Source organism: Daucus carota, chromosome 7, assembly GCF_001625215.2.
Source record: "Daucus carota subsp. sativus chromosome 7, DH1 v3.0, whole genome shotgun sequence".
Lineage (NCBI taxonomy): Eukaryota > Viridiplantae > Streptophyta > Magnoliopsida > Apiales > Apiaceae > Daucus > Daucus carota.
The window spans coordinates 11,551,531-11,570,000 of record NC_030387.2 but is presented as its reverse complement, the minus strand read 5'-3'; the positions used below and the strand labels follow the sequence as shown (position 1 = coordinate 11,570,000).

General features: G+C 36.7%; 2 protein-coding genes across 2 annotated transcripts; one reads left to right on the top strand and one right to left on the bottom strand.

Annotated features, from left to right (window-relative positions):
• Positions 1-9: 9 nt before the first annotated feature.
• LOC108196510 (receptor-like kinase TMK4) lies at positions 10-3,779 on the top strand. Its single transcript, XM_017363824.2, has 2 exons — positions 10-2,456; positions 3,027-3,779. The coding sequence occupies exons 1-2, from the start codon at positions 203-205 to the stop codon at positions 3,536-3,538; spliced, it is 2,766 nt and encodes a 921-aa protein (XP_017219313.1). The 5' UTR covers positions 10-202; the 3' UTR covers positions 3,539-3,779.
• A 2,873-nt stretch (positions 3,780-6,652) lies between these two features.
• Positions 6,653-17,811, bottom strand: LOC108196054 (protein transport protein SEC23 F). The gene is made up of 12 exons (XM_017363132.2): positions 16,901-17,811; positions 16,648-16,821; positions 15,947-16,108; positions 14,319-14,461; positions 12,016-12,091; positions 11,728-11,900; positions 11,123-11,204; positions 10,252-10,329; positions 9,034-9,195; positions 8,654-8,917; positions 7,451-7,555; positions 6,653-7,336 (listed from the first exon to the last, which is right to left on the bottom strand). The coding sequence occupies exons 1-12, from the start codon at positions 17,609-17,611 to the stop codon at positions 7,187-7,189; spliced, it is 2,280 nt and encodes a 759-aa protein (XP_017218621.1). The 5' UTR covers positions 17,612-17,811; the 3' UTR covers positions 6,653-7,186.
• Positions 17,812-18,470: the final 659 nt, after the last annotated feature.

The following is an 18,470-nucleotide window of genomic DNA, read 5'->3' as shown; positions in this document are numbered from 1 at the left end:
ACCTTCCTGCCCACCAATTCATCAACTTTCCTTCCCATGTTCAAACTCCCCCCTTCCCTGTCATAAAATAACACCCCCATACCCCCATCTCTCTCCACCCCCATAAACTCTCTCTCCCCCTCCCTCTCCCCCCCACCCCCACCTCCCATAGTCTCTCATATCTCTCTCTCCGTATCATCTCTCTCTCTGTCTCTCTGCAACAATGGCATCTCAAATCTCTCTCCCTCTCCTGTTGTTTCTCCTCCTCTCTATTTCATCTGCAGATGACAGTGCCATCATGACCAAACTCTCCACCTCCCTCAGCTCACCTCCTCCAGACTGGACAGGCACATCTTACTGCCAATGGTCAGGCATCAACTGTGACAACTCCAACAAAGTCACCTCCATAAGTCTCTCCACAAAATCTATCTCCGGCTCTCTCCCATCTGAAATCTCTCAGCTCTCTCAACTCAAGACTCTGGCTCTCCAAAGAAACAAGCTTTCTGGTACCATACCTTCTTTTGCTAACTTAACTTCTCTTCAAGAAATTTTTCTTGATTCTAATGATTTCACTTCTGTTCCTCAAGATTTTCTCTTGGGTCTGCCAAATTTGCACACTTTTACTCTTAGTGATAATTTTCATCTTGCTCCATGGCAAATACCTGGTTATCTGATTGAGAGTACTAATTTGGGTACTTTTGCTGCTAGCAATTCAAGTATTTTTGGGACTATTCCAGATTTCTTTGGTTCTTTGCCTACTTTTCAGCATTTAAGACTTTCTTATAATAATATGACTGGGGGTTTGCCTAAAAGTTTTGGGGGTTCTCAAATTCAAGATCTTTGGTTGAACAATCAACAAAGTGGTGGGTTATCTGGTGGTATTGATGTGTTATCTGATATGTCTCAGTTATCTCAAGTTTGGCTTCATGCTAATGCTTTTACTGGGCCTGTTCCTGATTTGTCGAAATGTGAAAACCTGTTTGATTTGCAGCTCAGGGATAATCTGTTAACGGGGGTGCTTCCACCTTCGTTGACCGAGCTTCCGAAACTGGTTAACATTTCCTTACAGAATAATAAGTTGCAGGGTCCGTTTCCAGAGTTTAAGAGTGGAGTGAAATTTGAAGTTGAGAAAACTAAATCTAATAGTTTCTGTTTGGATAGTCCGGGGCCTTGTGATCCTCAGGTAAATGTGCTGCTTGAAATTGCTCGGGGTTTTGGGTACCCTAGGTCGCTTGCTGAATCATGGACGGGGAATAATGCATGTGACAAATGGACATTTGTTACTTGTGATTCAGCAGGGAAGAGTGTGACAGTGTTGAACTTTCCAAAGCAGCATTTTTCGGGTACGATTTCACCTGCCTTTGCAAATCTTACTTCTTTACGGAATTTGTTGTTGAATGAGAATGATCTTACTGGTGTTATTCCTGAGATCTTGACAACATTGAATCAACTAGTGGTTCTTGATGTGTCCAATAATAATTTGAGTGGGCCAGTACCGGTATTTAAACCTACAGTGAGGTTTACATCAACTGGCAATCCATTTCTTGGGAAAAATATAGGTGGTGGAGATGGTAAGAGTCCTGGGACAGGATCAGATTCAGGGACACCTGCTGGGGGTGCACCTGGTGAATCTAAAGGTAATTCGACTTCAGGGGGTATGATTGCTGGTGTTGTTATTGCTGTTTTGGTTTTTGTCGGGGTTGTGTTATTCGTGTCTTACAAATGTTACGTCAAGAAGCGACATAGAAGATTTGGGAGAGTACAAAGCCCTGAAGAAGGGAAGGAAATGGCAATTGGTAATGTAATGACGAGCAACAATGGTTATGGTGGAACTAAGAGTGAATTGCAGAGCCAGAGTAGTGGTGATCATACTGAGATGCCTGTGTTTGAAGGTGGTAATGTTGTGATTTCTGTTCAAGTGCTTCGGCAAGTGACAGATAATTTCAATGAGAAAAATATACTCGGTAGAGGTGGGTTTGGTGTTGTTTACAAGGGAGAATTGCATGATGGCACTCAGATTGCTGTGAAGAGGATGGAATCAGGGGTTATGGGTACGAAAGGACTGAATGAGTTCCAAGCTGAAATTGCTGTTCTTACCAAAGTCAGGCACAGACATTTAGTTGCTCTTCTTGGATATTGTATTAATGGCAATGAGAGGCTTTTGGTATACGAGTACATGCCACAGGGAACTTTAAGCCAGCATTTATTTGAATGCCAGGAACTTGGGTACCCTCCACTCTCATGGAAGCAAAGAGTGACAATAGCATTGGATGTGGCCAGGGGAGTTGAGTACTTGCATAGCTTGGCGCAATCAAGCTTCATTCATAGAGATTTAAAGCCTTCAAACATACTTCTCGGAGATGACATGAGGGCAAAGGTTGCAGATTTTGGCTTGGTTAAAAATGCGCCTGATGGGAAGTATTCAGTTGAAACACGCTTGGCAGGAACGTTTGGATATCTTGCACCCGAATATGCTGGTAAGTTATCTTATGATCTAATCTTTCTCTTAGCTTTTACATGAATTTTACATCTTATTATAGTACTTGTGAACCTTGAGTTTCTTTATACATCTTCTGCATTGACTTTAACTGCTATGGTGTGATTAATGTGTTTATTTTCGGATTGTTGAGTAAATGCTTCTCGAGCATCTCTGTCTTGGCATTTAGAATTCAGTAAAGCAATAACCCAAAAGCCTAATAAATGATAACAATGGATTTAGGACCTTGTAGAAAATGCAAGCATCATGCAAATGGGAGTTGCTTACATGCATACATTAAGTTACATATCAAGCATCAAATCATACAAATATTTATATTGCGGTCAGTATCTTCTCTTCAGCAAATTCAGAGCTTTGTCAACTTGAACTTTGTGTGTTAGTAAATTCAGAGCAACCATCTTATGCTAGCCGTGAAGGACAGAAGTCTGTCCTAGAAGCCATGGATTGAATAAGCAGAAGTTTATATCAATCATATCTCCTTACATTGCACACTTACTATATGTCTATATCAATGAACTAAATCATAGTAACATTGTTTTTTTCCCAACAGCTACCGGCAGAGTGACTACCAAAGTGGATGTTTATGCATTTGGAGTGGTCTTAATGGAGATAATTACCGGAAGAAAAGCATTAGATGAAACTATGCCAGACGAAAGATCACATCTTGTCACTTGGTTCCGCAGGGTTGTGATAAACAAAGACAGCATTCGAAAAGCTATGGACCAAACCCTTGACCCTGATGAGGAAACATTCGACAATATCTGCCGGGTGGCTGAGCTGGCAGGTCATTGCACAGCTCGCGAGCCATATCAGAGACCAGATATGGGTCATGCTGTTAATGTCTTGGGTCCTCTTGTAGAGCAATGGAAACCTTCTCGTCCTGAGGAAGAAGACAGTTATGGCATTGATCTTCACATGAGCCTTCCTCAAGCTCTTGAGAGATGGCAATCTGATGAAGGTACTTCCTCGATGAATGATATATCCTTTGGTCAGACATATTCAAGTATTCCATCAAAACCCTCAGGATTTGCCGACACTTTTGATTCAATGGATTGCCGATAGAAAAAACTAGTTTTACTTTTCCGGTCCTTAAATTCATTTATTTTTTTCCCCTTACACGAATGATCTCTACGGCGACCATTTGAAGCAGTAGAGCTATTTGTTGTATTTGTTAGATTGAAAACTGACTGATTTTCTTAAAGTTTATTGAAAGGAGGGTTCATATCATGTAAAGAAAATATCATATCTTAGATTCATGTATTCAATTTCTTCGTCTCACGTATATATGTTTTTTGCTTCCTTATATCGCATGCCCTTTTTCATTTCGGCTCATGCATTCCCCGACCATACAGCAAAATTTGATGTAATCTGATCGCGTAATATCGCATGCCCTTTTTCACATCGGCTCATGCATTCTCCGACCATGCAACAAAATTTGATGTAATCTGATCGCGTACTTGAAAGGGAACACAAATACTAAATTATCATGTCGTATGAGATTTTCGGGTCTAATTATGACACAAGATGCTGTGTGCCAGCTCTTGCTCTGAAGGATAGGAATGGTCTTGTCAAAAGTTTATGGATGGATAATGACTAATTCTGGGTTGTCAACTTGGTTTTATATATATATGAATGTTCCCTGAAAGGCGAGAATATAATGCTGGATCTAAGCTGTTGAGAGAGTGAGATATAAAGAAGATCTAATCTGTTAGTATAATGAAGAATGATAAAAGTATGTGTATATAATAACATTTGGTGGACGAAAGTTGGAGTGGAAGGTGAAATCTCACATGGCATGATACGGAGACAGACAGGAGTGCATGCAAAGACTAGGCCATCTTGGTGCCTTGTTTTTGTTTCACACTCATATTTCGTATAATGTAAGTCGATGATGATTCTAATCGAGTAAAAGCTTCACAAAAATCCCTAATTATGAACGGGGCTTATTTTACACAAATTATTAATAAATGATCGGAAGTAATTATTTTGATTCGATTTGGTCTGATTCTGCTTATTTTACACATATTACTAATAAATGATCAGAAGTGATTATTTCGATTCGATTTTGAGTTTGAAAAACAAGTTTCCGTGTATTATTGTAGAGTTTGGTTGTGCGGCACATGTTGTGGGTCACATGTTAATATTCCGTTTAATCATATGAGTTGTTTTGATGCTTGATCGGTTGCTGATTTTTATATAGATGTAAAGCGCGTTGAATTGCAAGAGACAACTACGGTGTTTGTTTCCGGCTTAAAAGCTGGGCTTCTGCTTTATAAGCTAGAAACACTTATTTAAACTGTTGTGTAAAATGTTAAACTGTTGTGTAAAATGTTAAGAAACACTTATAAAAAGTTAGGAATGCTAACTTTTGTTTCAGGGTTTCTACAGATTTCCCAAACACTTTAATCATTTATAAGTCTTAACTTGATTCTAACTTCTACTCCATTTTTTTATTTTAAATAAGAAGTACTTATTTTAAGATCAACCAAAAAACGGCCCCTAAATTATTGGTTGATAACGATAAGTGAAGTGTTTTGTGCTGTTTTGTCTGCTATGAGTATTGGTGTAGTTGCGTTTCCATTTCTTTGCTTCTTGTGGATTTTATTACCAAAGATGTCACTCTCCGGTTGATCTCGCACTTACAGAATCCAAAGTTGGCCAAACAAATATTCTCATGTCCGTATATGAACAACTTTGCAAAACATATTCATTTTAAATCACGAATAGTTTTATTCATTTATCAAACTTAACATTTATCAAACTTAATTGTTTATTATTTTCAAAAAAAAAACTTAATTGTTTATTAAAAATATAAATATATTGCCTCTATTTGGGAACAGAAAAAGTTATTCTGGTTGGTTATTTGGTAACAAATTATCATTTTATTTAAATTTATACTGCATAACATAACTTTTGTTCAAATTAAACATATAAAATTTCAATCCACTAACAGCAAGTCCAAGGATGTGCAAAAATCCACGGATTTGTTTTTAAATTGCAAGTACATCTTTCAACTGCCTTATTTAAGTCTCATTTCAATTTTGTTAATAAAATATTATTTTTCCCTCTATTTCCGCATTTTTTCCAGGCTTATAATTCAAATATATTAATATTTTGACGATAGGACTTTTGGATAAAAAATTATTGTTTAGAGTGAACATAAAAGATGAAGTCCTAAATTACGATACTGTACTTTATAATATTACATATTTACGAGAATAAATACCTTATGTTGTGTATACTTGAGGTGAATGGAATGAAATGAGTATAAATAAAAGAAAATAATAGAGAGTTGGTGAGAGGATTTTGAAAAAAAATGAGTGAGTACAAATTTTGTATGATAAGATTTGGATAGAAGATATGTATGATAAGGAATAGAGCATTCCTCCACAAAATGGAGGGTTTGAGCTCTAGTTGAGGATGATAGGAATGAAATGGTAGAAGTAATGAAATTATTATGGATTCAACAAAATTATAGTTAAAATTTCATTCCATTCCTTCATTTTCTTTCAACCCAACCAAACATAACATAACATTAGGGATTCCATGAGAATGAGCATCATGAGCATTTCACGGGAGTTAATATGTTCATATTGAATATTAATTTCATATTTTGGTGCTTAGTTACATATTTAAATATACGGTCAAGCCAACTACTCCCTCCGTTTCAAATTGGATGTCCACTTTCAAAAAATCACACAGTTTAAAAAAAGTGGTTGTTCACAAATTAATTGCATTAAATGAGCATAATATGTGGTGTGAGATTGATCTAGAAAATATAAATAAGAGATATGTGGAGTAGAATTAACTTTGGAAATATGATTTTGCATTGAAAAATATGATTTTGCATTGAAAATTGAAATGGACAAATGATTTGAAACAAAAAAAATTCTTGAAAATGGACATGTAAAGAAACGGAGGGAGTACTAGTCAAGAAAAGCCAAAACAGAGGCTAGAAGCTTCTGTGACACTTGTGAACTTATCATTCATGTAAAATGTCAATTATTATTAGTATCATCGTATTCCGCCGGATAACACGCTTAAAATGCGCATACCATGTTAATCAAGCAAAATAAAGGAATTGATTTTTATAAAAATGAAGCATAATAAGTTTATCTTCATTCTATAGGATGACGAGTTTCATATTTATATTTCAAACTCTCGGCAATACCGTCATGTAAAATTGGTGTATATTACAACTCAAATATAGAACTTGAAGCAACATAAAGTTCTAAACTTCTCAACCTTGGGAGACTTGGCTCCAATTGTACAACCTACAAATTCAATATAGAATTATAGATATAGGCAAACCTTTGATCTGTGAATGGTGCGACTCGAACAAACAAGTGAATCGGAATACTTAAATCTACATTGCTACACTTGACCCTCTAGAACTATCGTACTGCTCAGCTGTATCCTCTATTAACTTACATTACAATTTTCATACCATGTAGTAATTAAAAGGGGAAAAAACAAACAAAACCTAAACCCGTTATTTCAAACACCTCTCTGAAGCCCCCAAAGAATATTATGTGCCTTTCTTATTGTTCTTTGGATGTATGTCTAGACCTCTCATCTCATATGAAGGATACAAAGAGCAATGAATCCTGTAACGGAATAAGAGGTTACCCAGAGAGGGCATCTGAAATTGTACCGACATTTGATACAGGTCAAAATTCAACTCTTTCAGAGTCTTCCTCCGTTGTGTAATCAAGAAGATTGCACTGCCAACCTCTGAAGATGTTCAATGAACACCTGCAGATTCACATCATCGGTGAAAATTACATCCATACCAGCTGCCATTTCAGAAGCATTGTTATACGTTGCTGATGGATTCAGCTTTGCCAGTAGAAATCTTGCCTGCTCAACATAATTTAAAACAAGTTGCTGAGGTCACACCAGTCCACAGATATATAGCTAACATTCCAAGTGCAAAAGGCTGATCAGCAGAAGCATAATATTATCAAAATTTACCTGGGAACCATGCTGATCGCAGACCACCAATCTTGGAACTGGGAAACGTTCACGAATAATTAGCTGGGCATCGTTATGAGGAGCTTGCAACAATTGTGCGAATGCCTACAAAAAGAAAGTGACATGTTGAGGACAACCTTCATTTTCATATTGAGAATTGTTGAGGCACTTGCGGGTTATAATAGTTTGAGCAAATGCCTACTAAAAGAAAGAGACATTCATGTTGAGAACACACTCCATGCTTATTAGGCAAAAAAGAACCCCTGCTCATCTATTATGCATTTAGTGCTCTCTCTATAGTTTGTATGCTCCCCAAAACATGATTTAGGCACTTTCCCCTCGTCCTTGTTTACCAAAGGTTGAGGGTTCAAGTCTCGATGGAGGCAATTAGGCAGATGTGTGCGCGAGTATTTAAGTTTTTTGTAATTTACCTTACCCCAAAAAAAATAAAAAGTACAGTCCACCACTTTCAGCCACTTTTTACACCAGGTCCTAGTCACCCTATTTGATTTCCCAAATTTTAAGAACAGAGAGCACTCTGTCTTCCATTATCTTCCCTGTCTCACTTCAAGATATCAGTTTTCACCAAGTGCCTAAACATAATTCTCTTTCGTTATCCATATATGCCCACATTTGTGTTCTCAGCATACTCTCCTATTGTCCTAGGCAGGTACCATGCTAGCTCTCCATCCTCCCCGTTTATTACCATGCTAACATCAAACATTATTACCATGCTAACATCAAACAATCATAGTTCTAGCCCGCTCTCCCTCTGTGAATTATTACATGCTCAACTCTGTTTGTTGCAAAATTCAATCCAAAAGACATGTGAAATCATTTAAGGGTTGCTTTTTTCCAGAACACTCCATAACATATGGAGGTCCTTATATGGAGTACCGTGGCATCCCAAAACAAATCATTAATCTTATTTTAGATTATACTATATAATATGCATATAAAATGTTATACTATATAATACATATAAAATGTGTTTCTAATGTATACTACGATATAATAAATAAAATTAACATATATAATTTGAACAAAAAAAGTTGATTTTCGATACCGGATCTATAGTATGTATTATGTATATATTTATAATGGTATACTACGGAACTCCATATAAGAGGGTAATGGTATGCTCTAGAGTGCCACCTATATATGTAATAACTAATGGAAAAAGCACTGAAACTGAGGAAGCACCTGATGTTCTGGCTGGTTTTGGTAGCCCATATTTCTCCACTGAGCTATTGTCATACCATGAAATATAACCATGCTAAAATATGAGTCCAACAACAAAATACGATCTGCAGCAATTGATGCCACATCCAATAGGACTGCTTCAGGCAGACCATTAAAGGAATATGAGATGAGTGATGGTTGTATCATAACTAGAGAGTTCGGCACATTTTCTCGATTCAGCAACATCCGAAAATAGGCAGTCTCGTCTGGACTGTTGTTAAATACCTGCCAAATAGCAGAAGGGATTCACATCAAATAGACAACGGGATGAATCATTGAAAGAAACTTGTAATGGAATTCTAAACACTTGCCAACTACGAACAATTGACAACTACGAGTACCTGCACGAATTGTGATCTTCGCAAATTAAACATAAACTGCGGAAACAATGAAAATAAGGGGTTTAATGTAAATGAAAGTGGATCATCCTTGCGGTAGTCACCAAACTTGGAGCAAAGACGGATAAGATTTCGATCCAACCACCGTGTAGCATCAAATCCTTCCTAAAAGAGAGAAAATAATATCTGATAAAGTCAGCTGGCCACATCTAAGTTGAAATTAGGAAAAGCTATAATAAAGTTAAATTTAAAAGACAGTAAAATGAACAATTCAATAGATAGTACCAGAGAGAAATATACGAGGGACATGAGGTGATTAGATAAAATATCAATATATGAAACTCCACGTCCTAGTACGGCACATGACCCCTTTTTTCATTTTCAGCATGGGTCTGATACAAGTATATCAGATTAACTGTAGTAGCAATAATTTGACATTACACTTACATTCATATGATTCGCAAAGGACTTTTGTAATATACAAATTGACTTTCAATCTTAAACATTAATATAGGATTTCTATGTTAATACATTTCTTAACATCAATACCGAAGCAGTGTAAAGGTGTCTTCTAACTCTTCTTTGTTCCTTTTTTAGTTCTCTTTTCCATTTTGCAGCCTAAATTCATCTCATGTTGTCTTTCAGTGGTTCAAAATAATTAAATTTATAATCAAAAGAACCGACACGGAGCTGTGTTGGATGACATGAAATCGTGTCCAATGTCATGCGACACGGTTATGGCCGATGAAACTTAAACAGTCAGAGTGTCAGGGCAAATAATTGCAAAATTTTACTACAATTTTCAAATAAAAAATAAATTTCAAGCTGATTGAAAGAAAGTCACCAAGTATCATGATATACAAATATGCAAATACAGATGATACCATGCTCTTTTTCAAAATTTTAGTAATTTGGTCAGCAAAAATAGAAATAAATATGGGTTAAGTATGAAAATAGCATTTGAAACAAACAGATTTGCAAACAGCCTGCAAGAAAACAATAAGCCACTGGCTATTGGCTACCCTCCATATTTTTCTTGTACACGATTGCTTTTTTACTTAACAGTTAACAGTCAACTGGCATTATTAGCTTTAATATGTTTCTTGTGTGCACAATAAAATTACAGGATCTGGAACATTCAAAGCAGCTAGAGAGAGAACTACACAAAAAAGCCTACTCAGACTTCCACTCTATACGTACAGATAAACAGATAAACAGTACCTCCATCTCCATTTTATGAGAGGTTAATCTTGCAATTACTACAGCAGCTGTTTCTTGATCAAATCCTTGTATGAGGTCCTGCAAAATCATTATGTTCATAAGCATAAACATTTCATTTTCTGCTAATAACTTTCACAATATGAAAAAACCATAATTCAAATAGCAAAGAAGAGAATAGCTCGTCTGCATTATATGTATCTACACAAGACAAGATTTTATCAAGTGTTGGATTTGGATCCGATAAGGCTGCACGAATTTAAACCCAACAGTTCAGGGCTTGATATGTGGAAGCAGGAAATTTCAAATATCAAGAAGATAAAGCGAGACATTTTACATTGGACCTATAATGAAAGAGGAGTACAGAGGTTACTTACTATATTTAGTTGGGTTGGGAAATTCTGGAACTTGAACATCCCCAAGGATGGCAGTTAACATTTGCATAGTAGAAATAGCATTGAAAAAGGGGACAAGAGATCCAATTGTGCCCTAAAATCGAATCAACTCATATTCTAGTTTGCCAATTCTTTATGAGACAAATACATTTATTAAAGGCCACCAGGATAAGAGTTGTGCTTGAGAACATAACTGCAGTCCTACAACAGATTATCTGCAGTTGATAGCAATATATTTGAGCAGCTAGCCACCAGATACTTTTGTTTTTTCCATTACTGATCAGTGATCAGGCTGAATTTCTTAAGGAATCTCTCAAGAAAATAGAGGAGAATCTTTTCTCAGCAGAATCAAGTAATTATTTATTTTCTTCAACTGATGCCATTAAATTAAAGAGCTTAAACATATCTAATCTCAATTGCATTTGATTAAGAACAAATTCAAACTAACTCGATAGTGAAAGTAAAAGCACAGATATTACCTCTGACCCAACAGCACCATCTGTCCATCGTTTAGTTATGGTGGTAACACGCAATTTTTGTTGACAATCAGGGCTTTGATAACTTCAATAAAAGAACAAAGCAATATTTCAATATTGGATATCCATGCTTATTACTAAAGAATAAAAAATGAAGCAAGTTATGTATATAACTGAAGTTCATTTACAGAGATAATATATTCTAATGATGTAATGAGAAGTTAACTTTAAATAGAAAAAAGAAGAAGAAGACAAGTATGTTATGATTTTTATACGGAAGTTCGTAAGTTGGACAGCTAAGAGATATATATTAAATTAAATTAACCAAGTCAAGTTATATATTAGGAAAACAAATGAAGCATGCAGTTGAAACCTCCTAACACGCCTAATGGGCACCTAGTAGCCCATGGATGCCCAGATCCACAAGGCATCGCTTCATTGTAATCAGGGCAGGCTGGATGCCTACTCACATTTATATCCTTTTCACCTAGGTGAGCTAAAAAACAGCAAAATTGGAACTTATATAAAAAGACACCTGAGTTGATGGAAATATATATTATGGTATCAAATACAAAAGAGAGCCAGACTATACAGAATTTCCAGCTTACCTTGTAAGGAACTGTATGTACAACTGTGGATTTATATTTCCTGTAGGATCTGGTTTTTCACTAGATGATATGTCAAAGAAAACAGTCAAGCAAGTTGTTTTATCAAGGCCACACATCTTCCAGGCAGTAGTGTTCCCCTGTCCAATAACTGAGCTGGCAACAGCAGGACCTTTCTGCAAAACACACAGTACTTGATGCTCAATGTCAAGGGTCATTTAAAAATACAGTGGCGTCATTCCAGTAATTCAGAATCATACGACATCAGTTTGCGAGAAAGCAGAAATTAACCTTTTCCAGAGATGTGCAAGGTCCAATGATTCCCTGAATCTTTATATCTTTTGAACAATTAATCTCAAGTGTACCACTGAAATAATAGATAAAAGATGAAATTTAGATTCAAATAAAGTGCAAACACAATTTTTATTCACAGGTCTGCAAGGCTTAGCCTGGAATATATCCCTCAACCTTAGTTACCACAGGTCAAGGGTTGGGCCTCCATGGAGGCAAATTTGTGTGTATCACGACCTTACACAAGAAAAACATATAATTACTAAGGACTTGCTTTACTGTGCAGAGAGTCCATACAAACTCCACATGAGACAAGGAACTCATGTAAATATATAAATTATTCTATTCATTGTTGAATATTGTAATCATATTTAGTGCAGGAGAGATTGGCTAAGCTTAAAAGAAGTGACTTCTTTCCAGTGTTGTAAAAAGCGCAAATCGGTCCTAAGCGGTGAGGTGACCTTCTAGCGCTTAAGCGGATAAGCGGACGCTTAAGCGGAATTTTAAGCGGGTGATTAAGCGGATTAATAATATATATTTAAAATTATATATATAATAATATTATATGTAAAATTAAAATTATAAAATAATTAAGTAATAAGAATTTAAACATAAAATATTTTTGATAAAAAAAAGAAATTTTTAATATTTTTTTAAAATTTTAATAATATTTATAAAAAAAATATTTCTATTTAAATATAAAAAATTAGCAAGTCAACATCATTCTGACCGCTTAATCCGTTTAATGACCGCTTAATCCGCTTAACAGACCGCTTAATGTTAAAAAACGCTTAATCACCCGCTTAATGTAAAATCGAAGCGTTTTATCCTCCGATTCCGCTTAAGCGCCCGCTTAGACGGCCGCTTAATGCGCTTTTTAGAACACTGCTTCTTTCTTAAAATAAATAAGTGGAACAAAAGTGAAAAGCAGAAGTAAAACTCAAGTGTTTGGATAGATTTTCCAGTTAGTGGATATGTTAGTGGACAAAGTGAGAAGCAGAAGAAAAAAGCTTGGACTTCTAGCTTCTCAATTCCTGCTTCTAAAGCCCAAAAAAAGCTGTTAGCTTTTTTTCCCAAACACCAGTGTAACTTCTTAGTTGCGCTTCTACTCAAAAGAAGTCATTGCTTCTCCAATCCAAACAGCCTATATGTATTTATTTACTTAATTTATTTGCAATTCAAAGGAGAAGCAAACTACAAGTTTTGGAGTTCATTTATGTTTTGTAGGCACAGGTGTTTGTAGGGACAATTTCAAAGAGATCAACAGTGTGTACCCTGTGATTAAACAACCCAAATAGAGTACAAATACAAAGAACAAAGTCTTACTGCTAGATAGTATAGGAATAATATGATAAAGGTCAACAATGAATCCAAACGGGTCGGTCATGTGTATAATTAGTCCAACAGAGTTTGAGCAACACGGGCCATTTAAATGGTTTTGCTGGCATAGGCATAACAAAACATTGTGTGCCAATAGCAGTAGATAACACAGCTTTCAAAAGAATTCGTACGACAAATTCTGATTCTAAGACATAAGTTTAAAACTTTAATATACTCAACATGCATGTAGTTGTGAGCAATGGGTCCAACCCGACCCGGACCCTAAAAAACTGAGAACCGAAATGACTGAATTCTTAAAGCCGAACCGGAGAAAACCCTTAAAAGACATTTCGGTTCAAATCTGAACCAAAATATACCTTTACTTTTAATTTTTCATAGTTTATACACTCCATTCTACCTTCTTTATGCCTTTATGGACAAACAAACTTTTTATTTTTGCTCTAAAAATAGACACATTAATTAAAATTTAATCCAAATCTCAAATTCTGAGAATTGAGACCCTGAATAATATATTGTTCTATATATTATTGCAACTACCGAACCCTACTATTCTAGTCCATCTGTAAAACATTATAATATATTATTCATAATATTGTTTATATTACATATTAACAGTTGTTGGTTCTTTCGAGTTTTGGCTGTCAAGAACCAAACCGAACATTTATAAATTTAAAGAACTGAACCAGACCCATATAATACAAGACCCGGACCAGACCCGAAATTTCGGTTCGGTTTCCGGTTCTGACCCGAGAAAATGCTCACTCTTACATGCATGTGTGTTTGGTGCATGCAGAAAAATCTTCTGAGTTGTAACCTAGCAAACTACATCTGAGCTAGCTGTAGGGAGAACAAGAAAAAGTTTTATATGAACAATGTCATACAATGAATGCAAGGAACAAAAAAATATATATAACAAAATAAAGTAAGGCAGCAATAGTCTTCTTATACAATAAGAAACTCACTTAAAGGAGAGCCCCAATGACTGCTCCCCGTCTTCAAAAACACGCCTAAAAGAGTCTTTGAAAACAGAATGTCCAAAACTTTCAGATAGAACAACAAGCCCACCTGTTCTTTCAATAATAACTTTCATCTCTGCAACACCAACCTAACATACATAAAGTTTTGAAGTCAATATGAGTTGGCTCCCCACATATAAGATTACAATTAACATGACAACAATACACAAAATTTACTCAATGTTATCAGAGTTGATATTTACTAAAACTCCAAAAAATTGTGTTGAGATAAATACCAAGCCTAATATTGTATATGACACAAAAAGAAATCCGCACTAGTAATAACACGTTGGCTCATTCATTTGAGCCTCGACTATAACAATATAAATGGCTAAACTGACCAAGTTAGATCACCAGAGTCCAGCCACATTGATTTAGTTTGTAACAGTGTGGTGAAAAAGCGCGCTAGGTAAGTAGGCACAAGCTCCGCAAGTCAAAAATTGTACCATTAGCATGATTATAAAACTAACAAATAAGTGTGCACTTGACTGCAGTAAATCGCAGGAAAGTGCAGACACGCTCACAAAAACCCTCACTCGTATCGAAAAGACAAATATACTCTCCACTTAGAGAATCTCCAACGGTGTTGGCTAAAAACGGTCGGCTAAATTGGACGTGCAAGACAACATACAAAATTTGTCGAACCTACAAGACATTGTGCTCCGATGGGAGTGGCTATATTGATTGGCTATATTTTAAAAACGTTAAGTAATTTTTATTTTAATATGGTAATATATGATCTGAAATCTTAAAATCTTGCTACAGGTCTCTAGAGGTCAAATATAGACAACCATTTCATGTTGGCTATATTTTTGCTAAGGGGGAGTCGTCCATTGGAGTGCACCTTTTTTTACATATTATCTATAATTTCTATTTATGGCATGACACCTATACTTTTTGCTAAGGGCTTTAGAGGGTTATAGATGCTCTCATCTCCATCTCTTTATTCTCACACATATATGTCATCTGCCCTCTTTTTCTTGCTCTCTCCATCTCTATTATATTTTTTGATATCTGTCTGAAAATTATTCAGAAAAGGTGGCCACCCTAAAAGCAGCTGCGTGAGGCATAGAGCTTCTTTTATAATCTCATTGACGGAAATCAGATGTTGCACATTTTTTAAATCTTTGCATCTTAAAACAGTGGTTCGTAAGTATAAGAGAATGCATAATATGTATGGTGGCAGAACATTCGGCAAAGAGGAGAAAGTAATATTCTTATAATCTACAATAACCTCTCTGTACCAAATATCAGTTAGTTAGTACTGAGTGACTAAAGTGGCATAGCCCATAAGCATTTTGTAAGCAGAATTCTGTATACTGCCAAGATCAGAAACAAAAAGATAAAAGTATTTCTTTTCTTATGTCAAAAATCACAATTCAAAAGTTCTTTACCTAATAACCTCTTTTTGGAGATCTAGGCTCAGTTACAGCTATTGTATATGGATTATATACGTACATTACAACTTCTCTAATTTTCTTAAGTAACTTCACAGGGCCCATATCTGCAGCCACGCATCAAATTGGTAAAATCTGTACATTTCAGACAATTGTCGGTTTTAAGTAACAACAAACCTGATCAAGTGCAGAGGCAAAAAGGTCCAAAACATGCCCCTGGCTGACAAGCTGCTTTGCAAGTTCTTCATAAAATTGAACAGCTTTTCTAAAATAAGGTGCTGCATCCTTATCCAAATCTTTATGGGAACGAACTGGATCAGACAAGTCCTTAGATATAATCTGCGGAAGAAAAAGATAAGTTGGCATGTAACATCAAAACTACAAATTCGACTAAAAAGCCTGGTCTTAACTGTTTGGATCTTTACTTAACAGAATAATCCAGTCATTTTACAAGGATAAAGACCATAAATGGTAGGTTGTGTAAAGGTGAAAACTTTGGGTAGAAGCAGATCATCATCAACCCGAGGGATACAGGATTCATAGTGGTTCAAAACCAGATTATTAAGTAATAGTCACACTTTATGTTTGAGGAACGAAGCAAAGAAAGAGCTTGCAGAAAAACAAAAGATACTAACTTGAGGAAGATAAAACCAGTTAAACAGAGATTTTAAAACCTTTACGTTTATATGTGAGCGATGAAGAACAAGGGGAAAAACTTGCAGAGTAATAAAACATTTCGCTGCATCTCAAATTCAGTTCTGGATAGTGATGGTAATATGCAGCATCGAAATAGATACCATTTAATTACATTATTTTACGTAACTAAAGTACCAGGCCAAGAAATCGAGATCCTAGAGTTTGAAAGCAGAAATCCATACCGCGCCGGGTCCTTCTGTACATGGACCACCCACTAATGCAATTATCCGTGCTCCCGTACCAGGCAAACAAGCTCCAAGCAATCCAGAAGCAACACTGAGTGCCACTCCCGTACACCTCGCAGCTCTACTAGCAGGCGGAACTGGCCACTGATCCGTCCCCAACTCCTCTAATATCTAACACATAAAAACAACTCATCATCAACTAAATTCAACCTCAAAACAATTAAATCACTAACAACAACAAGAACCATACCGAAGTGAACGTATACTCGCAATCAGAAGCAGGCAACAAAAACCTACTAACACCCGAATCGAAAACCCCGGCTTTCCCAAACCCCCCAGTCCTCCTCCCTAATCCCAATTGCTCCAAAATCTGATCCTTCCCCAACTCCTTCCCTCCCCGAAAGACGTAAACCTTGGACATCTCCCCAAACCCCAGCTCATGAACCTGCACCTGAGTCCCGAAACTGACTAACCCCACAAGCGCATTCTCCGGCAACAACCCAATCGCCTGACTCAGCGCCAATTTGGCAAACCCTAATTCCTCCTCCACCACACACGTATCCACCACAAACAAAAACACCGGCGGCGACTTGGCCACCGTTTCATTCATGGTATACTCGATAGTGGTGTACTGCGGGTACAATTCGGCGGGAACATTCGTCTCGGAGACGGCGGAGTAGTGGTGGGGGAAGTGGTTGCGCTGGTAGCAAAAGGGGCAGATCCAGATGAGGGCGGCGAAATCGACGCGGGCGAAGGGAGAGATAATCGCGGAGCAGGTTTTGCAGTGGAGAGGAGAGTAGGGGAGAGAGAGAATGGAGGGGTGGGGGTGGAGAGGAGAGAGAGAGGCGGCGAGAGGGATGACGCATTTAGAGAGTTCGACTTTGGTGCGGGGCCAGGTGTTCCATGTCATACGCACGCCGTCGATGTTGGTTTGATCGGACTCGGCCAACTCGGAGGCCATGGAGGAAGAGGAGTCAAAGAGGGAGAGTAGAGTACTAGTAGTAGTTGTAGTCGTCACTGTTTGTGTTGTTTATGTTATGCTGCTCTGTATTGGTGTTTATGTCATGGGAATTGGGAGGTGCGATGCGAATTTGTGTGTGTTTGGTGTATGGTTAGATCTAGGACTATGACGAGGTGCCGTCAACAAACCAAACTGTTTGCGAGTTACTCAAGCTATTTGGATGTTTTTTCGAGTCGAGCTTGAGCTTTAAATTACTCGCCTCGCAAGGTTCGCGAGCCTTATCGATTCTATACTATTTTTTATATTTTTTTATTACAAAAATATTTTTATAAAAATATTTAATATTTTATTTATAATTTATATGTTTAATCGAATTGAACTCGAGCCAAACCGATCATATTCGAGTTTTTGTCAATATTTCGTGACTCGATTCGAGTTTTCGAGTCGAACTCGAGTCTATCGAACTGTTTACGAGCCGAGCTTCGAACTTGAAATTAAACGCTCGGTCGAACTCGAGTTCGAGCCCCGAACATTTTAATTGAGCTCGAGCTTGGCAGTATTCGACTCGGCTCGATTACACCCCTAACCAGGAGGAAGGGACGGAGGGATTTTTTTTATGTTACTTTTTGGATTCTCACATTGACACGAATAATCCATGTTTCGTTGAGCCTAAATCAATCGAGATATGTATTCAATCCCATTTATTTTTTTATATCTTTGTTCGGACCGAATATTTTTAAATAAAATTTAATTCGATCAGATTCGTAAAAATTAATTTTTGTGTGGACCGAATAGTCCATACAATATATAATTGTTAGGTCCATATACGATTGTAGAAGGGGGTTTGAATACGATCGAT